The following is a 24133-nucleotide window of genomic DNA, read 5'->3' as shown; positions in this document are numbered from 1 at the left end:
TAACAGGGCATTTGAGGACTTGCTGGAAGGAACATCCTCACAGCAGTGAATAAATCAGAACGGACTTCAGAAACAGGAGGTGTATTTTGGGGGAGGAGAAGAATATCCTCCCTCCTCAGGAGTAAACAGTGCAGTGCAGTCGCTTGCGTGGTAGAGTTTCTTTAGTAGTTTGTAATTGAGGAAGATCTAGAGATCCTGAGTAGATTGCTAGAGGCCAGGACACTGGTCAACCCCTGAGGGCTGGGGCAAGTCCATTTCCTGCTGATAATTTCTGTCAAAAGCAAGAGGAGAACCAAAGAGCATCTGTGCTGATAACATACACCAGCTGTGAGACAATGTTTGTGTGTGGGAAGCCTGTAAGTGGAAGGGGGACTCCCTGCTGTAATTTAGGTATTAGGTGATATTTACTTAGGTATAAGGTAACAAAAATGTATTTGTTATGTTCAAGCTACTTTCTTGGATGGTGAGAAAAGCTGGCAGGATCAGAGAAAACATGTCTGACTAGGGAGGGTTGATGACAAAAATAACCCGAGGCATACCCTGATTGATTGTTCCAGCTCCTGGGAAACTGTACGAGGTGAAGCTGGTGGCATTCAATAAGCACGAAGATGGGTACGCAGCGGTCTGGAAGGGCAAAACGGAAAAGGCACCTGTGACAGCAGTAGGTGAGAAATGCCCTTCAGTTGTTGTGTCTCTTCTGCTTGGTAGAGGAAGGGTGGAGGGATTACAGAGGATGAACTTCAAAAAGGACAATATCAAAATAGGGAAGGTCTTAACATAAGGGAACCTCGTTTGACAGTCATTGCAAAATGCATTGAAGGAATTGGGAAGGAGAGAAAGAAGCAAAATATCCCCGTTCTCATTAGGGTTGTTCTTCCACTGGGTGTGAGTGGCATTACTGTCATGTACACCTCCACATCTCTCTTTGTGCTGCGCCTTAGATCCCCCTGTGCAGAAGGGGCCTCCACTGCCTCCAGTCCAAGTCTATGCAGAGTCCAACAGCTCAACTTCCATCTGGCTCCGCTGGAAGAAACCTGACTTCACAACAGTCAAAATTGTCAACTACACCGTGCGCTTCAGCCCCTGGGGCCTGAAAAACGCCTCTCTTGTGACATACTACACCAGGTAAAGAGGGTTCTTCTGCCATGGGTAGCTCATGTCAGAAATGAACACAGGGCAGGAGGAAGTTGCATGGAATTTACAGAACTTAGCAAAATCCTGGGTGTTCCATATGCTGGGAATATTTGTCATGGTCACAGATAATGTTCAGGACTGCTGTGGCAGTGGGACTTGTCTTGACTTGAATACCAAGGAATCATTTACTGGTCTCTGCATCTTTTTTGCTGTGGTTGGACCTTACACACTTCTTAACAACATCACTGGGTGCAATTATGCATTCATGATTTGTGAGACAGTCCTCACAAGTTTGGTCTATAAATTGCTAGAGTTTAAGCAGTTTTAATAATTTGGGGATGTATCTTACATCTGAATACTTGTGTCCATTTTTAGCCTCCAACCAGGCTGTTTTCCACTTTTCCCTGCAAGTACATCAGAAATGGTCCTGGAGACTGGGAACTGTTTTTCTCTGTCCCCGGAGCTGAGTGTTCTTGCATTCAAATGGCTACAAGAGATGGAAAATCAAATATTGTCAGAGTTAGGATAATCTCTTAGAGTGTTCCTGGTGGGGTGTCAAGGTGACATGGGAGAACCCTCAGGTGTTCACAGCCTTGTGCTGTGTCCTCTCTCTCCAGCTCGGATGAAGACATTCTCATTAGTGGGCTGAAGCCCTACACCAGGTATGAGTTTGCTGTGCAGTCCAACGGTGTTGGCATCGATGGGCCCTTCGGCAGCGTGGTGGAGCGCTTCACCCTGCCCGACCGTGAGTGTTCATGGGGACCAAATCCTCATTTCTCCTGGCTTTCCTTGAGTCTCTGTCAGATCCCTCCCAATGTGCCCCTGAGAGATGTGATCTCAGACCCCCTCGAAGCTCTGAGGACCTTGAGTCCATGCTGGAAGGCTCTCTGGGGATGAATGCTCTGCTCCTCTTGCTGCTGCTCAGGCTGGCTCTTTGTCTCTGCCAGGGCCCTCCACTCCTCCATCTGACCTGAGGCTGCACCCTCTCAACCCCTACGCTGTCCAGGTGCACTGGTGCCCACCTGTGGAGCCCAATGGCATCATTGTGGAGTATCTCATCTTGTACAATGCCAACAACACACAGCCAGATGACATGTGGACCTTGCTGACACGAGAAGGTGAGCCTCCTCCAGGTACTGTAGTACCTCTCAGTCCTCCTACCTCCTTTCCTCTCTCTGGAGCCCTGGTTGCTCAGTCCTGCTGCCCTGATTTCTGTCTCACTTTGCATACAGACAAATATTCAAGAGCTCATCCTGGCAGTTTTCTTGAAGCCTATGCTGTACCTGGTCCTAGCAGAGAGTCCAGGGACATGGCTACTGAGAGACATGAAATCATACATGTCTGGGGCTGAAATAGCCATTATCATCCAGGAAATAACCTACAGATGCAGCCTGGCAGCCAGCAATTCCTAGAAAAACGTGTGCCACCAGCAGCATCATGAGTAGTATTTTTGGATCTGTAAGCAGGAAGTTCATTATTACTGAAGAGGTGTATGAAATGCACAAAAATGTCACAAAATCCCTCACTTCTGAGGGTCCAGCAATGCTACAGCTGCTTTTCTGTAGCCTCTGAATACTCTTGAAACAGAACATTTTAAATCTCTTTTGATTTGCTTTTGGTCAGGAAACATCTTCAGCACTGAAGTGCATGGCCTGGAAAGTGATACCAGATACTTCTTCAAGATGGGAGCAAAGACAGTGGTGGGATCCGGTCCCTATTCCAACGTTAAGGACGTGCACACCCTCCGGGAGAAGCTGTCTGGTATGAATTCCTCCTTACCCCAGAGCAGGAAGGGAATTGCATGGCTGGAGACTGATTTGTCAGCAGTGACATTTCTGTTTACCAAGCAATTGCCTGGTGTCGCTGTGGAGGATGTGAGATAGGATTCTCTGCAGGGCAGTGCAGAGGGTCACAGCAGAGCCCTCAGATGTGGAGCTCCAGAACCCATCCTACAGCCAAACTTCTTCCCCATCCTGGTTCCTCTGGAAGGGCCACCTGCATCTTGCTGTGGCGTGACATTAATGAATATGCACAGGTGCCAGTTTGCTTTAAGTTGATCTAAATTGTCACTGCCAAGGAATTTTATTGTTTTTTTGTGTATAGAATCAGAACCACAGAACAGTTGGGTTAGAAGGGCCATTTAAACCTGTTTGGTTTAGTACAGCTGGTGCTTCTCTGAACATGAGACACTTTGTACCCTCTTCCTGCCAGCAGCTGGAATGATGTGGCTGTCATTCCTTCCCCTCCTAGATGTCTTGGATATCCACTCTGTGACAGGGATCATCGTGGGGGTGTGCCTGGGGCTGCTCTGCATTCTCTTCTGCATGTGTGCCAGCTTCCGCAACAGCAAGCACAGGTGGGTGAAGGGGGCTGCTGTGGAAGGAGACAAAACCACTGTGAGCTGCATCCCCTATTCAGCTGGGCTGTTGGGGATGTGGTGTAGGGGACAGTTGATGGACAGCTTGGATCTGTGGATGGATAAGGAGTATATTTAGTATCATCTTTTCACTGATTTATTTTTTCAGTAGTTTTTCTTCAATTTGCATTCTTAGACTCGTGGAGGTTTTTTTCAAAGAAAATGCCCCAAGAAAATGGAAGAACCCGTTTATTACCTGTGTCTGTTAATGTGGGTAGTATTTTGCTTCTGAGGTTGGACAGCTCTAAGGATGTTTGGAAATGGTTTGTTACCTTCCATCTGGGAAAATGATGAAAGACTTCACAGTGAGTGACAGTCTGGTTTAAGAAGGATTGGATACAGCCCAAAGCCCTCTGCTATCCCAGGGGTCTGGATCCAGCCACAAGCATTTGGAAAGACCATGAGCAGAAAACAGCTCAGTTGTTCACTAGAGCTTTGAGCTCACAGCAGATCTCAGGGCTAGGAACAAACAGCTTCTGAGTCTCATCCTTATGTGGCCACTAAACTTGTTGCACCTGTAAAGCAGAGGTGACAGGAGTGACACAGCTCCCCATGGGCCAGGGTGGGTGAGCACCTGCTTGTGCTGGGACTCATAGTGTCTCCTGTCCTTGGGGTTTGCTGGCAGAGGGACAGCTTTGCATCCCACAGTGGGATTTGTCTGAGCTTTGGCATTAACCAAGGTGGTGCAGAGATATATCTGCAGTGAAAGGTGTTACAGTGGGATGTGGTGATAAACGATATCCCCAGGAGTGGCAGGGCATGGCTTGGGCCTCGTCACTTGCACAAGGACCAGCTGAGATGTCAACTCTTGTTTGTTTTCCCTCAGGGAGGCCCTGCCAGGCCTGGATTCCCAGGCTGCTGGCAACCATACGTACTACCACCGGAGCAGGCAAGGGTTGGCCTCTCCCAGTGCCACCTTGGACTCACATGAGCTCGAGTCCCTCATGTCCCCACTCCCGGAGGATGCGCCCGTGCCCCTGGGGGACATCACTGAGCTGGCAGAAGTGCACAGCCTCATCCACACAAGCCTCCCTGAGGACATCTTCCATGGGAAGAGGAAGGTAAGGACCCATGCACATGGTGACTGGGCTCCCATGTTTGGCAAGAGCCTTTGGTGTGTGGCTGCTGGAAGCCAGGGTGGGATCCTGTCCTGGCTCTGCAGTGCCAGAAGTCTTGGCTGCAGGCTGGTGTTGGGCAGTCACACATTTCCTCTGTAAAACTTGACTGGCTCAGCCTTGGCTGGTGGATCTAATTTGGGATCCTGGTGCATCTACCACCCCTTTTCATCTCCTGGGACAATGACCCCTCAATCTGAGAAGCTGCTGCCAAACTTGGTGCTGCAGAAAGCTGTGGCATTTGTGTTGCTGTGGCATGTGGATGGTGGGAGGAAGTGTGATGTCTAGAGCAAACACGTGGCCTTCCAGGGTTCTCTTTTGCTTGGACTAAAAGGAGCTGTCTCCATAAATAGTGTGTTCACTGGAATACTCTTGAAGATAAACAAGAGGTGAAATTGTGGGGTTTTTGTGAACCTTTTTTTTTGAAGTAGTCTTTTTTTGCCCTGTTTGGTTTGCCTGACACTGCATTGTCTTTCATTCCTCCCTGCCCATTTCCTCTTTCAAGCTTGCCTGAAACATTTCATTCCATTAGGGAACCTTTAATTGGCCTAATTTAGTTAATCTGTTTATGTCTCTCTTTGTAGCCCTGGGAGAGCATGTAAAGTAATTAGGAGGTTCAGTAAAAGAAATGCATTGTGAGCGCTTGGGATTTCACGTTTGCATCAACGATGCACTCGTGTGTCACTGGAGGGAAGGTGAGTTCAGGTACCTGGCTGACCACGAGCCCTGTCCGTGCTGCTAGAGGCAGTGCAGGTGTGATCTTTGGGAAACACCAAGTCCTCTGCTGGCTTCACTAGCCCCATGAGCTGAAGCCATGCCCGTGGCCATCCCTGCGTGCTGTGGCAGATCAGCACTCAGCTGGAGGAGAGGCTGTTTGTTTGCAGCCAAGCCACATCTATGGATTTTGGTGGAATGTGGCTGCCTGTCTGGACCCAAGCCGAAGAGTGTGAGGAATTTCCTACAGCTCTTTCAGTTAAATAAGGAACAAATGTTTTCAGTGATGGGGACTTACCCCTGAGAACAGGTCAGGGTGGGGGGATGTTCCTTCTTTGTGAGGCCTTTCTGGGGGCAGCATATCCAGATCTCTGTTCCAGAGCAGCAATCCTGCCTGCAAGGGCTTAGACAAAGATTTGCATACATGCAGAGTGGGGCTGAAGAGGGCAGTGCCAAGGCCTGGCCACGTGAGGCTCAGCCTGAGAGCTTGGGGCCCTCAGAGTGGGCAGTGCCCAGCAGCAGAGTTACAGTCAAGGACCAGAGCTTGGGGGAGATATGGGGAATGGCCACTGAGAGATAAATTCACTGAGGTTTTTTTTTTTTTTTTAATGGATGTGGCTAGGGACGCAAGGGTCACTGGGAAGCAGCCACCCAGAGAGCAGCGTTGTCACCCGTGCCGACCAGGAGGGTGACCTGGCAGGTGAAGGAGATCGAGTGGTGGCCGGGAGCAACAGGCTGCTGTTGCTGGGAGCGGGCACTGGAGGGAGATGTGCTCCCACGCAGGAGACCCTGCTCCCTGCACTGCCCCATTCCTGCTGGAAGTGCCACCTGAGCCCCGCTGCTTCCTTTCTGTACTCTGATGTGTATAATCAAAAAACACCTTTATGCTGCAGTGGCCATGAGGCCCCATGGATGGTGATGAGATGTTACCTGGCTGGACAGTCAGGGAGTTGGGCAGGTCTCAGGTACACGGCTGGAGTGGTGCACACATGCTGGGTGCCCACAGTGGATGTAAACCAAGTCAGGAGCAGTTGTGAGTGTGTGCATCTCCCTGCTTGTACAGAAAATGCCTCTAGTCGAGGCTGTGGAGTGGGTGTGGGTGTCCTGTGTGCTGCAAATAGCTTCCCCCAGCATCCATTAAAGCTGGAAACCCCCAGGGACCCTGCCTGGAACAGAGTGTTGTGGGAGCTTCGCACCCTGCAGTGACCAGCTGCCTCTGTTGCCTTTTCTTTTCTTCTCTCATGCTGTGTGAAGTTGGGGCTGTGAAAATTCATGGCAAGGAATGCAAGAGAGCCACAGGAAAGAGAAAATCATTGTGGAAGGAAATTCCTGTCCAGCCTGGCAAGGGGAAGATCCCCAGGGTGTTCTAGGTTGGATACTGTGACTTGCAGTTCTATTCACTGAAGAGAGGGAGTGAGAAATGCCTCAAGAATCCCTTTTGTCCAGCAGCATATCATGTCACCACAGAGCTGGGGATGTTGGCTGGGGCAGACCCTTGGGCTGAGGCTGCTGGCACTGCAGGCAAGTTTGTGGAGCTGTGACCTCCAGTTGCCTGCTCGTCCCTCTGTCCTCAGGTCATGCTCCTGAAACCTGGTTTGTGTTGCTGGCTGGCACTTGCATTGGCTGCTCTGTGCTTGCAGGCTGTTCCCGTGCTGACTCATTACTTACCATTCCATGGATTATTCTTTATTGTTTTTATTCTTGTGGCAGGCTGAGGTTCCAGTGGAGATTGGATGCTCCATGTTAGATAGACACAAAGAAGGGACTGTCCCCATGCCATATGGAGTCAGAAGTGAGTGAATGTCATTTTACAGGTGTGGGGACTGGAGAACAGACTGAGGGCAGGAAGTCTTTAAAAACTCTGAGATTGGAACTGATTCCTTCAAAGAATTGTGGGAGAGGGTTGTGAGATGTCCTCTTGGTCATTCTCAGGTCAAGATCATCAGTTCCTTCAAATGTAGGACTGTGATTCTTCTTGAGTTGTTACACATAGTGCTGGAGGTGCAGGATGGTGCAAGTGGAAGGTGGGACAGTCCCAAAGGAACCTCCTGGACCCCCTGTCCCCGCTGCAGGACAGCAAGGTGCTACTGCAGTCAAGGTGTCAGCATGGGGCCCCTCTGGATGCTCATAGCTCCATTAGGCAGAAGTACAGTTGACCATTCAGTGGTTCATTTTCCTTCCTTTAAGTGTTTCCAGTGGTCACAGACAAGGATTTCCAAATACACTGACAAGTGATTTTCCTTCCTTACTCTCATCCCCTTGCAAGCACCCCCCAGACTGATGCCCTCAGTAGCCCTGTTATAAATGACACAGTCGTGCACGGGCTGTGGTGATGCAGCTCTCTCTCCTCTGACAGATGGACTGAGGATGATAAAATGGCTCTGCTCCAGACATCCCTGTCACTGCTGCTTGTGGGCCAAGCAATTTAAAGGGTGGGGGAGAATGTTAAAAAGCATCTGCTTTCCATGGAAGACTTCAGCTTTTCATTGAATGAAGCCAAACCCAAGCATTTTGGTTTGGAAATGTTTGCTGTTGTTGTTCTTGTGAGCTGGAGCCTTCCTTGCTTGCTGCCCTTCTCCTTCCCTGTGGGCCTCCTTCCCGCAGGACTGCGTTTCCCACGAAGCATCCCCGTGACTCGGGGAGCAGAAGCTGTAACACATCAGGGAACTTGGATCTACCCGGGTTGTTTGTCATTTTCATGTTGAAATTTTTCTGTGGGGAAAAGAAGTCCCAGTGTTTTCTGCGAAGCTTCAGACGAGAGCTGTGCTCCTGGTGACAGTGAGCAGAGACTCCTCTGTCTGCTGGTAGAGGTCTGTGTGTGTTGCATCCCAGATGCAGGCAGGGATGTCGCTGTGTTTGCGTGACACGGAGCTTTCCCACTCCCACCCGCTGCTGTTCAGCAACGAACCCTTTCTCTCCACTGCACCACTCTCAAAACTGGGCACATTGAAACATCCCAGCCTCGTTTTGCACAGGGCTTCAAGCTACTTCAAATAACCATCCTAAGAAAACAGGGAAGGTTTCAAGTTCAACCTTTGCTATGTGTTCGTTCTCAGCTCATATATTTGCATGAAATCATGACTTGTCACTGAGAAGGTAACACGATCTAGGCACATTTTTACCAGTTGGAGTTTCTATAAAAAGGCGAAAATGAAAAGGCTTGTTTGCTTTGATAAGGATTTAGCTGTAATGGAAATGTCTTTTATTGGAAGATGTTTTTATTAGTTTTCATTCTTGTGTTTGCAGTGAACTGACAAAGAGATTCTTCCCTCTTTATATTAGTATTAGACTGACACTCCTTGCTCCTTGCCTTCATTATTGTGTTGTAAAAACCAAGACAATATTTCCTTCCTTCAGCCACCCACTAGCTCCCCTTGAGTAAAAAGAAATAGTATCATTTATTACATGAAAAAATGCTGCTTAAAAAAGCAGTGAAGCTTTCAGGCACGCAAGATTTCTTCAGGTCTGTGATGAAAACAGTCCTAGAGTTAATTGCTGCTGCCCAATCTTAGAGGCTAAGCCCCAAGAGGGATTTGTCTTTTGCTTTTTTTTCCCCCCTCTCAAACATAATGTGCTCGAACAACATGTGGGACACAGGCCATGTTGTGTGGCTGATGGTTTTTTCTGTTTGTTGAAAGTTGCAAACTGGTACAAAACAAGTTTGTTCTTCATTGCAGCCAATTTCAGCCAGAGCTGAACAGGCTGTTCCCAGAGTCATCAAAACCTATGTAAACATGGCAGATTGACATTTCCGCTAACAGATGGTCCATGGGGGATTGCAGCAGAGCTGCCTGTTTCTTTCCACGTTTTTTGGTATTCACAAGATGCCTGCAAGAAGGTTTTCGAGTTTGCTCTGTGTGTGTGTCTGCGTATGATGCTCAGATCTCTCTGATGGCAAATATGCATGCAGGCATCTCTAACAGGACACACATTTGGTGCATGTGTGCAGATTTGTGTAGGTTCAGTGCTGAAATTTCCAGGCACTATTTGCTCAGTAACGTATGTTCCTTGGAAGAGGCACAGAAGCCATCAGTCAGGGATGGAGCTGCAGAAAGCCTTTCAGATGGCAGCAGAAGCAAATTGAACACGCTCCTTGAGCACTCGCATGTGGAGATATTCCTTATTGTGAGCTCTTTGTGATTGCTTGGTTGATTTCTTGCTATTAAAGCGTAGTTTAATGATTGTCCATTTAGAAACAGAGCAATTAGGGAAGGCTTTTGGCACAGAATATATTGTTGAGGATTGCAGAGAGAGAAATGGAAAAGACACTGCCTCAAGCATCCACATCTAAATTAGCAAATGTTTGATAGCCACAGTGCTGAGCTTGGACATCACTGTTCTGCAGGGTGTTGTCATATCAATGAGGCCTTTCACTATTTTTTTGCTAAAAATTTGCTCCCGAGGCAGCAGCAAAGCTCCTGTGACTTGGGGGAGGTGCTGGGATGTAACATGGCTCTGCCTCCCACAAGGTGTTGAGCCATTTGGGTGCCTGAGTGAGGGTGGACAGAGGGCTTGGGAGCAGCTCTGGCCGCCCTTCAGCGCATACACAAGTGTCCTTCTGCCAGCCCTGGCAGCACGAAGTAGCCTTTGCTTCTTGCTAAATAGCTGACTTAGGAATGCCTGGCTCACATACAACATCTGGTGGTGTATTTCTACCTAATTTTCAGCCAGATGGACTGAGGCACAAGGAGGTCAAATGACTCACCCAAGGTCAGGCTGATGTCAGAAATCTCCTCGCTGTCTCAGCTGGACTCACGCTACGTTGGTGGGTGTTGGAATAGATTTGGCCTAAGGAGCAGCCACATATGCAGAGCAGGAGCCTGAGCTTCTGCTGGTACTGAGCAATAGAGGGTCAGTGGGTTTGAATAGATGTGCAGGGTATCTTCACCCTACACAGCCATCATGCTCACATCGCCAGTATTCTGTGTGCTGTCACTGTTGTCAGGTCAGGATTTTCTCCTCCTCTTCTCTGCATCAGCCTCTCTTGTACCCACACAATGATGTAGCATCTGTGGAACAAGGCCAGAGATAATGGGCCTGTGTGGTCCTTGAATCTGAGTTGTGTGTTTACGTGTATATGTATGTGAGTACTAGCAAGGCTCAGCTCAGGTACATGCAGGACAGCCCAATAAAATCAAACTTGGAAAGAAAATACTTTTCTGCCTGTGAACTAATAGTCTGAGCTGTTAAATAACTTCAGCTCTTAAAGACACACATTTCCCATACACAGAGGTGTGCATTCAACAGTTTATTGCAAGGGGAAGCTGAAAGAACCCAGAACAAATTGCGTTCAGCCCATATAATTTAATTAGATCTACAAACAAGGTAACACTGGTTGCCCAGGGGATTTAAAGCTGAGCAAAGAATTGCTTGGTGGTCTGTTGTAAAAAAAAAATTAAAAAAAAAATTAAAGCCCCCAATTTTGTGCCTCTGTGTTGATGAGAAATGGCAGAGTGTTTTCCCAAGTCCTGGCTTGGAGCAGGAGCTCTTGTCTGTGCTGCAGTGCGAGGGTTTTAGCAGAATGTCCAGCTCTTACTGGGGCACACCGGGCACTGCCCATGGGTGAGGGTCCTTCCCTGTGCTGTGGAGCATGGCTTCTGCCAAAGCAAAGACTGTGCTCACTCAGCTCCAGATTTCCCTGTCCCTTCCCAGCTCTGTGGTATTTCTCAGTAGGCTTGTTCTGCTCTGGGCTGTTGCAGCCTTGCAGGGAGTTGATTTTAGTGGACCTCTAAATGATGTCTGTGCCATGATTTACCCGCTGGCCTCACAATTTGAGAATCAGTGGAAAGCCCCTTATGCAACCAGTTGTGGGCCATCTGGCATCTTTTATCCCTGTGCTCTGCATCAGCCCATGTACCAGCAGTAAAGCCAGTTCTAAGGCAGGGACCGTGTGAGTCCATTGCAGAGCATTTTTATTTTGATGCTATCAGAAGTGTCCTCCACATTTATGGTATTTTCACAATTTGCATTTTTCAAGCTGCTTCTCATTTTACATGTATGAGAATAAGAATTCATGTCTGTGATAACTGCATCTTTTCTCCTGCCACTTTTCTCCCGCAGTCTTCATGGAATAAATCAACCAACCAGGCCTGGACAAACAGCATCACCAGATATGGGGACACCATCACCAAAGAGCCTCTCTCTGCTGTCAATGGGTCACTGAAGCTCCCCTCCAACACAGGGCAGAAGCTTCTCTTACAAGCCCTGGTTTATGATGCTGTGATGGTGGGTATCTTTGCTGCTTTGTTGACTTATGTGTTCTCATGAGGGTTTTCCATTAATGTTCTCCACCTCTCTTTCTCCTTTTTGCACCCCCTTTCTGTGGGCTTGTTGGTCTGGTGATGGCCAGGTGGGGTCAGAAGCTTGGTTGTCAGCAGGGTTGTGGCAATTGTGGTTCCTGAGGACCTGGTGCCAGGCACGGGCAGTCTGCTTGGAGTCTTTGCTGTGGCTGTGCAGCAATCAGCCTGAGTGAGTTAGGAGCTGCAGTGCTCAGCACAGTCATTAAGATCTACAGCATGCTTGCCTGACAGAGGGATTGCATTTTTTGCTGTAAAAGGAGTCAAAGATCAAGGGTTGATTTAAACTCCCTTCTCCAGATAGGGCAGAGCAATTTTCACTGCACTTGTGTTCTGGGAGGAAATCCTATTTCTGATATTGCATCATTGGAATACATATGCACCCCTGTGTTTGGGAGGGTGTACATCTGTGTAACTGTCTTAGCAAAGCAAGCTGACACCTGCTCAGACTGACTCTGTACCAGAAGATTTCTTTGGTTATTCTTTGAAAAAGTTAATTCCCCCTCCCCAGCAAATACTTCTAAGTAACCTACCTATGTTTCCTTCCTAGGCAGTGGTGTGAAAATCAATTATACACAGGATGTAATTAACATTGTGGATAGAGTTAAGACAATGTTTTACAGCCCAATTACAGGGCAGCATTTACAGCACAGCTTACCCATCAGAGTTTGTCAACAAAAGAGAAAAGTGTTAAAATATGTAAATGATGCTCAAAGTTGGCTTCAACAGAAAGCGCAAATTACACGTGGGATATCACTTCCATACTCTGAATTGTCTTCTTGCTGCTACATCACACTCAGCCCAGAATCTGAGCGTTGATTGCCTGGAGAGCTCTTTGTGAGCTTCTACAATAATTTGTCTGGTAAATTATTGAGTGATAACCTCACAAAATGACCTGCTTGTCAGCCAGATTTGTGGAGATCTGTAGCCTGAACTCCACTTAAGCATTGCGGAGCAGAACTTATTGTTTTATTTCTGAATTTAAAATGCTTGAATTTACACAGACTTTTGCAGGCTGTGACTAGGGCTTTAACAAACACACGCTTTGTGATATGTAGCCAAAATTAAATGAGGAAAGTGAAGGGAGCCCCTTTTTCCATCTCAGAAGCCAGTTTCCTACAGTGCTGTCCACTCAGCCTCTAACAATCTGGCCCTTAATATGGAAACAGACTGATGAGATTTGAAAATCGGGGTCTTTGACAGAGGCTTGGAGGAATGGTTGCTCCAGCCTGCCAAGAAACTGTGAGCAAATAATTTTGCTCCCTTGGGACTTGCTTTCTCAAACGTAAAATAGAAATAATGATCCTGAGGTGATTTGAGTTGCTTCTTAAGACCTAAGCTCTGAGAAACATATCAAGATAATGCTTAATAGAGGGATATGTACATCCCATTGCACTCAGTGGGATTAAAAATAAATAAATTTTAGTGCTTGGTTTGGTCACAGCCTCAATTATCTGAATTTCACTTACTTTACGGTTTGTTTTTTTTTAATTTTTAAATTTCTCTCCTGTTTGATAACAGAATGAAGCAAAGAAAAGCCACCTGCCAGCCAACCTCCACCAAGTAGAAGCAGAGGTCATCGTCCATTCTGATTTTTCAGCCTCTGACAGAGACTACGACTCCCAGCTGCACGCCCTGGAGAGTGAAGAGACAGAGATCGAGGACCCAGAGCCAGAAGAGCTCCCCTCAGCGGAGCTGGCTCTTCCCAGTTCCCAGCAGGACACTGGCCAAGTGTTGGTGGACTGCTTGGACAATTTGGAGGCTCAGGCCCGGGCTGAGCTGCTCTGTACCGACACAAAGACTGACAAACCAGAGGCTGTGTGCATCCATGGGCTCACCAATGGCTTCCACAGGCATGGAGAAAGTCTGGATTCAGAGGAGAGTGGAGATTCAGATTCCACCCAGGAAGGCAGGGGTGATGTGCAGCCAGTCAAGTGCCAGTTGCTTTCCCCAGCACCTGAGGAGGCCCTGCTCTGTAGTAACTCTGGTTTAACCAGTCCATCCTCAGCATCTGAGAACATGGCACATGTCCACAATCACAAAGAATGAACTGATCTGATTTTGATCACAGCAGAGCTGAAGCACGAGGAGAGCCTGTCCCTATGAGGTGCTGCCTGCCCTCGGCTGGCTGAGCCCAGCAGGAGCTGGGCAGGTGCAGCATCTCACCAGAGCAGGGCTTGGACCTTTCAGCTCTACAGAGGCCTTCGGGAGGCCAGGTGGGTTGGTGAGGGCCCATCTTCCTCCTGCTGAAGCCAGTGCGGAACTGTGTGTCGGTGGGAGCAGGACTGCGCCATCTGCCAAAGTCTGCGCAGAAGCACGATGGAACAGAGCCTTCTGCACTAGGCTGGGGCTGTCACTTCACCATAGCCCTCAAGGTGACTGGCAGGACGTCCTTTAATGCTGGGAAGTGGCAGAGTGCCCCGGGGGATCCTTCTCAGCTGCCTCTCCCCCAGGGACTGCCCAGGCACTACTGACTGCCTGGCAGCATTGGGATGAATTCTGGCACAGGAGTCCCAGGAGCGGGTGGAAGCCCCAGAAACAAAGGCAGTGAGCTGTAAGCACCAGCCTTTTCTGCCCTCCCGTGGTTAGAAGGATCACCAGGCTCTCTGTGTGCGCTACCACAATAACTACTACTAGCAGGCTGATGTAGTGGCCTTTTATTACACACTCTACGAGTGCCTCTAACAACTTGTACTATATAGAACCTTCTGCAGCGTCTGGGTCTTTTCACCAGCCTGGGCTTTGTTTTATGTAGGTTCTTGTACCTAATATTTTAGGTACACATCTGTCCTTTTAATGTACAACATGTATTTTTATTTCCTTGGAACATCTTTATATTATTTAATTTTATAAAGTGGAATAGTGTGTGGTATAGAGTAGCATTTTTACTACTTCTCTCTTTCTTTATTTTTTTCCTCCCTAACAACACAACTACCTCATGTCTGTTGGAGAAAAAAAAAAAGCAGTAGATCTACTCATTTGTTATAGTCCATTATAGGTTTTAACTTATTCTTATACTGCCTTTTTCTAAGAATATGTTTGCACTGGTTGTTGACTCTTCTTTAACACAGAGTGCTGCAGATCTGATGTCTCTCTTGCTTTGTTTCTTGACACCTTCCCTACAGCCAGAGAGCTGGGTTGTGTCTCTCTGTAGGACTGTGTTTTGCAGCAGCTGCCAAAGGAGACTGCTGTAGCTGGCAGGATGTTGATCCATCTTTCCTCAACAAGCTTATACTAACAAATAGAAAGAAGAACCAGCAATTGCAAAACTAACTCGTGATACTGGGGGCATGTATTTCTTTTCTCTTTTTTTGGGTGCCCGTGTGGAGACATCTCAGATGGTTTTCATTTACAGAGAGCAGTACTCAGCCTTCTGTAAGCAGTGGACTTGCTGAAAGCCTTGGGTGAACAAGTGAAATTTTCCAGTCACTTCTTATAGTCCTGGCCAAAGTGCTTTTGAGTGGGTTTTTTTGAAGAGCAGAGCACCACCAGAGCTTTAAAATTAAATCTTTGGTCTCATACCAGTCAGTCTGGCTTGAAAATCATCCAATGACTGATGCTGTTTGCTTACTGCTGACGTGTCTCTCAGCCTGGCCCTGCTGGGGGTGGACTTTTCTCTACTTTTTTAAGCTGGTCTCTGTCCTGCTCCAGGCTTGCAGGGTTTGACTGCGAATGCTAGGAGATTGGACCAGCTGCTCGGAGTTAACAAGGATCAGTAATTCTGTTCATGGGTGTTTGCTGAATGTTCTGCCTTCCTGGAGGATTCAGACATCTCACCATTTGTTTTAAAAGTGAAGGAAAAGATGACCACCTTCCTCTTTACTTACTAAAATTCTCCCTAGGATATATGGGGAAACTGTGTGCCAACTTGAGATCCTGTAAAAGACTTTAGATTTTGTTTTTCCTGGTGGCAACTGGATGGAGGTACCACTTCTTGCAGCATGGAGAACCTCACTTCACCAGCACCCTGCAACCCTTTTACCTCCAGCTCTTCAGCACATGAGAACCTCCAAGCCTCCGTGTACTCTGATGGGAAGGATATTGGAGCTTCCACTTCTCCCCAGCTGGCAGCACCTCCTCGCAGTATGACACACTGTTCTGGTAACCAGCTGTATTTCCAGTCATTGTGATTGCTCTGTTTCTCCAGCTTGGTGTCTTGAGGAGTCTCAGAAATGCTGTTCCATGCTGTGACTAGCCATGACTCTGGAATGCTGTGGGACAGAGACTGGAGATCAGTGCCAGTGAGCAGGCGAAGGCAGGAGTTCATGTGTGTGCTACTGGAGTGAGGAAAAGGCAAGGAAACATAACTGGGCAGAGGAAGTGTGTAAATAACCTCCAGAACCCACTGCCACAAGACTTTGAAACTCATGACTGAGCAGGATTACAGATAAGCAATGAAGTGTTATTGCTGGCAATAAGGGCAATTCACAGTTCTCTGGGAGCGGATGCAGTCGCAGAGGTACAAACCCTCCAGCTGGGCAAGGCCGGGTGCTCGCTGTGGAGAGCGGGGGGACGTTGTGCAGGTGGCCCTCAGGTCCCAGCTCCATGAAGAGTCCTTGCCCTTCCTCAGTGACGGAACAGGCTCTGTGCAAGCCACATTGCCATTGTCATTTTCCATCCAAGGCCATGGAAGGGGACGGAGGCTGATGTAAGAGTGTGCCAGAGTTTTGGGGTCACTCCCTTGTACATGCAGCCCCTGCTTTGCTGTACAGCCTTCAGCAATCCTACAGCCCTGAGCTGCCTGAAAGCTGTCCCTGCCTGTCACTGCAGCCCACACAAGCAGGCACAGTGGGCCCCATTCCCCTGTATCGCTTTGGGCCGACCACCAAACCACCACAATAGTTACAGGCTCAGAGAGCTTTGGAGAGATGCAGCAGACCACAAACAATTTTGTTTATGCATCCCCAAAGCACTTTTGTCACCTTATGCCGAGGCTTGTTCTGATCTCATTACACTTCACCAAACTGTACCAGGTGTGAAGCTGGGCAGTGTTTGGCTGTCCAAGAACTGTGGTGGCCATGGGCTGGTAGGCCAGACCTGAGTTGCAGAAATCCAGACAGTTCCCTTGTAGCCAACTGACCAGCAGCACCAAAGCTGTCCCTGGATGAACACACATGCACAAAGAGTGCAGGGTGTCCTTGTCCAACTCAGCTGTGCCCCAGGTCCCCCCTGTCCTGTGCAGGGACCTTTCAGTCTCAGCTGGAAGTGAATCAAAGGAGACACATAATACACATTTGATGTGTAAAGCTGAAACAACCAGTGCATATATTTTTTTATCATGAAATAAGTAGCTTTCTTGCAGATTTCTCACAGGCACACAAACTGTTGATAACTTTAATTACCCATTGTGCTTAGTATCTCTTCCTGCACACCAGGCTCCTTTCTCCATTTTCTTCCTTTCAGTAACACTAAAGATTATTGCTGTTCAACTTTTTTTGCTGGTGTATATTGTTTTACATTGTTAAAATGTCAGGTTTGTCTCACTGGCATAATTTTCTAGTATTAATGTTACTGTTTGGCTACACAACTGTATATTCCCCATGCTGCTGTGAGAGTCACAATTCTCATCCTTTTATTTCTTTTCATTTCTTGTTATGTGAAACGTGCAACTCAGATAAAAAACCTCTCTCAGCTTTTTGTTGACTTGATTTCTTATTTAACAGGCAGCAAAGTTCTGGTTTAAATAGTTCTAATGAGATAATTTCTAATTTAGAGTTTGAGAACTTTTTTACATTACTAGCTAACAATCAGCCCATGAAACATTGCTGTGTAAGAAAACAACCATTTTACTAGAACACTGTATATGGTTTTGATCTCATTAGTAATAGGTGTTTTGAAGGAATCATTGTGTCTTTTCCAATCAATACTTTTGTTAGAAAGGAAGTGTTTAACCAGCAGAAATCCACCATCTACTTCTGTTGCTGTATTCCCTTGCTTGTACTTTCAAGTTAAATTTCATTTTCTGCACAGTGCATAAAGATGTGTAACCAGAACTTGATCTTGTTTGAAGGTTGTGTCTGTGTTTGGTTCCATGCTGTACTTTATTATAACTTTCTTTCTTCAGAGACTGTTCTTACTCAACAAATACTCTTTAGTGTTAAAGTGTAAGACATTGTCCTTATATTCCTTAACTAATGGGTTATTAATAAAATGTTTTTTAAAAGAGTGGAATTTTACTCACAATTAAGTCTGTTCCAGCTGTGTGAGGGCGGAAGCAGTGGTGGGAGCAGAATGCAGGATTCATGCTCACACCACTTCAGTATCAGAGCTCATCACCCTGAAGGCTGGGATTGTGAGATGATGGTGGGTACCTTGTTCCTTAGGGATTCTTCTGGAATTTCAGACATGAACAGAGTTTGGATTCATTAGGCATTTCTGGATGCTTGCTCCTTTCTCAGTTTTGAACTGATTCCTATAGAAATTTGTCCAGTTTCATGCTTCATCTTGCTGGGAATTTTTTAATGGTAAAAAGAAGCAGAGGCATCTAGCAATGCGTGGTGAGAGTTCTCTTGGATGGCACACTGGGCTGAGCACTTGGCTGCTTGTATCCAGCAGGATTGGTGAGAGGATACCTGCCAGTGCCCAAGGGACACACTCCTGTGCATCTCCCTTCTTCCTGGGATGCATTCCCTACTTCAGTACATAGTTTCCATTATTACTTTATGCTGCCACAACTACAGAGCCATAAAATCTCATTTTATCTGCATTACAGAGGTAATAAATCTGCACTTAACGCAGTGTTCTCTGATAGTGGTTAAAGGGAACTCTGTCAGACTGTGTAACTCTGATGAGTCTTTCTCCTAATGATAGGTAACCCCACAAACGAGCAAGGAAGGACCTTGGAGGGAGTGATGTGTGACTGCAAATCACTCTTCCAGCTCCCAGTTCATAGGATGCTGATTGGAGGCTGCTGAGAGGAGCCACGGTGGGATGGAATGGATGACAGAGATGGACGGGCACGGCAGTTACAGGAGAGAAGTGAAGAGCAAAGCGTCTGGTTGCGTTTCTTTCTCTTCCCAACCTTTGTCACCCTGACACACCGTGTAAGGATGCAGCTGGAAATACACTGCAGTGGGCTTGGGTTTCTCGTGTCTCAGGTAATTCAGGTAGTTACAGTTGCCAGTGCGGTGTGTGGCCCAGCTCAGCCCTCTGGAATGTGGCACAGCACAGACTGTGGGGCTGTGTGCTGCAGTGAGGTGGCCAGGATTGCTTCACAGATTCTCAACAGACACATAGAAAACATTTTCTTCTGGGGAAAGCAGCTTCCAGAAGTAGGTCCTGTGGTGGTCCCACCACTGCTGGCATGGCTCTGGGCTCAGTGCCTGAAGGTGGGTGCCACAATTTTGGCTCCCGCTCCCCACTACTCACTGACCATGAAGCAGAGGCTAAAACCCCCGCATGTTCGTACATAAGGGAAAAGCTCCCAGACTGTTAGCAGGCAGGGTAACCACAATTACACATAGAATAATAAATGGACTGAATTCAGACAAGTTAATCTCCCACTTCATCCACTGAAACTACTAATGGTGTCTTGGGGACCTCAGTTTGCAGTTAATTGGTGTAAATCAGGAGCACGATTGGAGCTGATGGAAATTTGCTGTACAGGGAGTGAGGGGTGAGTGATGTCCTCGGAGGGCATTGTGGAGAGGGAGTGCAGATGGACAGACAGATCCTGTGCCCCTCAGCAGCAGTGGGGACAGAGGGATGGACCCGTCGACTGCTCTGCAGGAAAGGGTTTGGAGCCTCAGTTTGGGCTGGACACCATCACTCCTGTAACCCTGCGGCTTTTCCAAGGGCTCCGATTTCTGCTCGCAGTGTGATAAGCAAATTCCTGCCTCTAGTACAAAGCAACTTTTCTAAGCCCTCATGCTTACAGAGCATAGAAAAACATGAGTGCTCTGAAATCCTGCTCTTAGGTGGCTCCAAAAGCCCGAAACCTGCCTATTCCCTAAAAGATCTCATAACCATGAGATTTCATATAAATCCTGTTGTTTGGAGTAGTTGATGATTTCTGAATGTGCCACCAGTGCTGTCACTGATGTAATTTGCAAGGTGTGGGGGTGAAGTTGGTGATACCCTAAACATGTACCTACCTCCCCCAGCCCCTGGGTCCTGCCAGGGCACTTGGCAGCAAAAGCACACAGAATCTGTGGTTCACAGGGAAAGCAGCCCTGTAAAGCACATTGTGCTCAATTTCTCTTGGAATTATTAATTCCCACAAGCCATCCTCAGTTATAGCGGCCACAAGTCCATGATGGCTTCAAGCATTATATAAATGCTGATGGGGCCCCATGGCAGGAGCCAGGGAGTCGGAGCAAGAGCACGGCTGGTGCCAAAAGGTCAGGGACAGCACAGAAATTCAGATGTTACCGAGAGGCTGGCGGAGCCACAGCAAATTCTTCCCCAGCTGAAAGGAGCCTAGTACAGCTCAACCCTCCGCTAAACGAAGGAAGCTTTAATGTGGAGCAGATGTAGTGACGTCTTCTTTCCTCGTTAGCCGACTCCGACATGCTCAGGGTGCACCATCCAGGGGAGCCTCACATTGCTCCTCTTCACAAAGGGTTTTTCACCAGATTTCTAGGAATGGTTACAGGGTTTAGTAACCCAGTCCACAAAATCTGGTTTTAATCTGAAGAAAGAAATTAGTTAGGATTGACTTTTATTTCATTTTAATTCCTTTTTGCCAAGCAAACACCACAAAACACTGAGCTGTCCTTGCAGAGATGGCTTTTGCTGCTAAAAGTGACAATATGAGTTATATTTGTGGAGAACATGGGCCAAGGGACAGAATAGGATCAGTTGGAAGGCAATACTGCGTGGGCACAGGGGCTGAGAGCCATGTAAGAACACATTATCCTGTTTTCATGCCAGGAGGGCAGACAAATTCTCCTGCTGTGGCAAGATTTAGGAGGAGACTCATCCCTTACTGGGTCTTTCCTCACTGGGGCGTCTTCCAGTGAGCAGGCTGGTCCAACACCTGCATTACTGACTCGGCTAAGTCACTTAGGATAGCATTAAAATCAGGAGCACAGAGGTGGGACAAACCAAACTCCTCTGCCTTCCTGCGAGGTTGCATTAGTGAGGGGAGACAGGTGAAGGGAAGGCCCCTGATGTATCCCTGTAATCCCTGGAGCTCCGTGAAGGAGCCCTGGGAAGTGAAAGTGGCAAGGGGAGATCCGTGAGGGGGCCCCGGTGACAGGGAGGGGACACCCTTGAGGGGGTCTCTGGTGAGGGAGACACACGAGGGGAGACCGGTGACGGGAGAGTCCTGCAGCAGCTCTGGTGAGGGGGGAGCTGTGGGGCTGCCTCAGTGACGGGAGACCCGTGAGGGGGCACCGGTGACAGGGCTTCGGTGTGGGGGAGCTCCGTGAGGTGGCAGTGGTGACAGCAGCCCTGTGAAGGGAGCCCCGTGAAGTGGCACCAGTGAGGGGAGACCCGCGAGTGGGTTCTGAAGAGAGAGTTCCTGTGAAGGGAGAAACGGGAAGGGGCTCTGGTGAGCGAGACACATGAGGGGCGATCTGTGAGGCTCGACCCGTGAGTGGGTTTTGAGACGTGCTTTGTGACGGGAGCTCTGAGACGGGAGTGCCGTGAGGGGGCTCCGGTGAAGGCAGACCCAAGAGGCTCCCTGCACACTCCCCGCGGGTCCCGGGCGCGGAGTGGCCCCTCACGGAGCCGCCCCCGCCTCTCAGCGCGGCCAGCGCTGCCGGCGCCCCGGCGAATGCGCAAGATGGCGCAAGGCGCTGCCCGCCCGCCCCCCGCCCGCCCCCCGCCCGCCGGCGGCCCCGCTCCCTCAGCGCCGCCCCCCGCCCGCCCGGCGCGGCGGCGTGTTCGCGCCGAGGGCAGCACCGCTGAGAGCCGCTTTTCCCCCTTTTTCCCTTTCATTTTTCCCCCTCCCCTCTCCCGCCCGCCCCACAGCTGGGGGTGGTTCTCGCCTGGCCGCCCTCACTCCTCCCCTCCCTCCTTCTCTGCCGGCGGGCTGCTCCCTCCCCGTGGGGCGCAGGGAGGCGAGCCCGCCCGCCCGGGATGCCATGGCTCCGCCGGGCTCCGCGCTGCCCGCCTGCCTGCTGGGGCTGCTGCTGCTTGTCTGCCGCGGAGGTAAGAGCCGGGCTGGGCTGGGGGAGCGGGCGGGGGCGCGGACATGGACCTGCCGCCGCCGCGCCCGGCCCCGGCGCCGCTCCCCGCGGCCGCTCCGTCTGTCCGTCCTTCCAGCACTTCGCGTCCCCTCATCATCCTCGAAGTGACCAGGGCATTGCTCGTTCCCTTGTTCCTCGCCATCCCCGCCGCCGGTCCCGTTTCTCCTCGCTCGTCCGCGGTCACTCGCAGCCCCGCGCTCTGCCCTTCCCCGTGGCTCCGGGCCGCCGCGGGGCTGAACGGGGCCGAGCAGCTCCGCGCGTGTCCGCCGGTGCGGAGTGAGGGTCCCCGCGGGTCAGCGTCCCTCCGCGGGAACGGGGCGCGTTCCTCCGGGAGGGCGAGCAGGGGTCGTGGCTTGGGGGCTGCGAAGTCCCGCACCAGCCCATCCAGCGCCTTCATCCCCAGCCATCCCGAAGTGCTTCCCAGGAGCGGTGCTTCCAGTTGGAAACCCCTTGTGCGGGGGGCTCTAGGGAGGGACGGTGGTGTTTGTGGAGCCCGAGCCCCCACCGCTGGCGCTGGGGAGGGGCGTGGTGGCTGCCGGGGCAGTAGTGTGGCTGGCCATCCACCCGTGCCCGGATCTTAAGAGCCACCGGGATCGTCACCGTGGTGGGAGCGGGAGGCAGCGCCCGACGGACGCGTCGCGTTCGTCGGCGAAGGCTGAGATAGCGACAGGGATGTTGGGAGACAAGTTGCAGGGATGAGGGCGAGCAACTTCAGACCTACAAGTATATTGTGCTCTCCTGTAACGCCAGCTCTGTCCGCATTGGTAGCACAGTCCACCTGGCCGGACTACAAAACATCAAAGGAGAGCTTTCCCTGGACCTACTGTACATGTCTTGCGGATAAATGGCAGTGTTTTTCGTCTACTGGTGATGCGTGGGTCTAATCTGACAAAGATGCTGTTCTGCAGCAGAATACCCGTGTGCATCCTGTCCTAGTCTCTCTTAAACAGCCTTCTAGATAAGGAAAAGTGGGAACTGAGCAACCTGGGCTAGTGTAAGGTGTCCCTGCCCATATCGGAGGGTTGGAATGAGATGGTCTTTAAAGTCTCTTGCAATCCAAACCATTCTTTGAATTTTTTAAAAAAGAGCCCTGTAAGCTGCCCATCATGGTCAGAGAGAGAAAAGTGTGTGTTAGATTTATCAAAGATTAGCTGCTAGGGTGTTTAGAAAGCAAAGCTGTGGGTTAGTCGTATCATAAATTCTCGCCACGTGGTCCGTAGCAACCGCGCGAGGAGAAGCCAGTGGAACTCGCGGAAAATAGAAATGATCTGTGAAGTGGATGTAATGAAGCAGGTCTTGTTATTATGTTAAGATTCCTGAGTAGTACAATGAGGATGGTTTAAAAAGTTGGTTTGGTTTGGTTTGGGTTTTTTGGGGGTTTTTTTGGGTTTTTTGTTTTGGTTTTTTTTGTTTGTTTGTTTGTTTTTCTTTTTTCTTTTTTGACGGAGGAAAGGAAAAGAAGTGAATATTTGAAAGCAGAACTTTAGCAACTTGAATTTGTGTCTAGGTTATCGCCTGCTGCTGTCCAAATTGCCCCGTGTATTTGTTTATGCTGCGCCTTGGCGGGTCAGTGGCTCCTGACTTCGAGGTGTGTTTTGCTGGCTCTGCTGAGGAGTGTTTGGCTTGACTTTCAAAGTTTTTTGCTTCTGACGGTTTTTTCCCCCCTTCGGTGGATTTCTGCGCTCTCGGCGTGGTTAGCAGCGAGGTAACGCGCTTGTGCGCTCTGCTGAGTTCAATCGAGCCTCCCGGGCAGTGTCAGCCAGCGCCGGAGCAGCCTCGCCGGGGATGCAGCGTGGGAGCAGTGCCTCGCTGTGCGGGACACGATGCTCCGCTCCCAGCCCTGTGGTTTTCAGACTCCCCAAAACGCTGGTCTGGCGACTGTGAACCAGGCACTGGGAGCTGCTGGTCAGCCTGTGGGAGTGGGCTCAGCAGCGAGACAGTATTTTCTTTTTTTTTTTTTTTTTAATTTCCTGGAGCTCTTTGTTCTGGGTGGTGGACAGCTTTTGTCTGTTATTGCTGAGCCCGGCATTCAAAGGCAGGCATAGGATACGAGAGGCTCCCCGGCTCTGCTCAGTAACAGCCTTGGAATTAAACATCGTCATTTATGTTTAAGTAGGCTTAACTTCTAAATTATTGAAGCTATAAGCTTTCACTAATTTCTACTCTGTATGGCTTTGTTGTCTTTTTTCAGATGAAAAAAAGGATTGCTTTCTACTAAATTGGTGTAATACCCTGTCTTTTTTCTTAATATACATAGAGAGTATCAGGTATCATTTCCCCAGTAACGCTCAGAGACTCGGTATGAAATTCAAGCCCACGTTTGGG

At 49.1% G+C, this 24133-nt stretch overlaps 2 protein-coding genes across 4 annotated transcripts in view; both read left to right on the top strand.

Annotated features, from left to right (window-relative positions):
- Positions 1-15231, top strand: part of IGDCC4 (immunoglobulin superfamily DCC subclass member 4) — an 85610-nt gene extending 70379 nt beyond the window's left edge. For both annotated transcript variants that reach the window (XM_038146986.1, XM_038146985.1), the window contains exons 12-20: positions 558-665; positions 942-1125; positions 1752-1879; positions 2082-2252; positions 2758-2895; positions 3385-3490; positions 4377-4611; positions 11440-11604; positions 13197-15231. In XM_038146986.1, the coding sequence (XP_038002914.1) occupies positions 558-665; positions 942-1125; positions 1752-1879; positions 2082-2252; positions 2758-2895; positions 3385-3490; positions 4377-4611; positions 11440-11604; positions 13197-13724 (1763 nt within the window). In that variant the 3' untranslated portion in view covers positions 13725-15231. The remainder of the gene's footprint in view (positions 1-557; positions 666-941; positions 1126-1751; positions 1880-2081; positions 2253-2757; positions 2896-3384; positions 3491-4376; positions 4612-11439; positions 11605-13196) is intronic.
- Positions 15232-21562: 6331 nt separating this feature from the next.
- Positions 21563-24133, top strand: part of IGDCC3 (immunoglobulin superfamily DCC subclass member 3) — a 100752-nt gene continuing 98181 nt past the window's right edge. For both annotated transcript variants that reach the window (XM_038147455.1, XM_038147454.1), the window contains exon 1: positions 21563-21770. In XM_038147455.1, coding sequence (XP_038003383.1) covers positions 21704-21770 — 67 coding nt within the window. In that variant the 5' untranslated portion in view covers positions 21563-21703. The remainder of the gene's footprint in view (positions 21771-24133) is intronic.

This window comes from Motacilla alba, chromosome 10 (assembly GCF_015832195.1).
Source record: "Motacilla alba alba isolate MOTALB_02 chromosome 10, Motacilla_alba_V1.0_pri, whole genome shotgun sequence".
NCBI lineage: Eukaryota > Metazoa > Chordata > Aves > Passeriformes > Motacillidae > Motacilla > Motacilla alba.
This window is presented reverse-complemented; position numbering and strand designations above follow the sequence as displayed.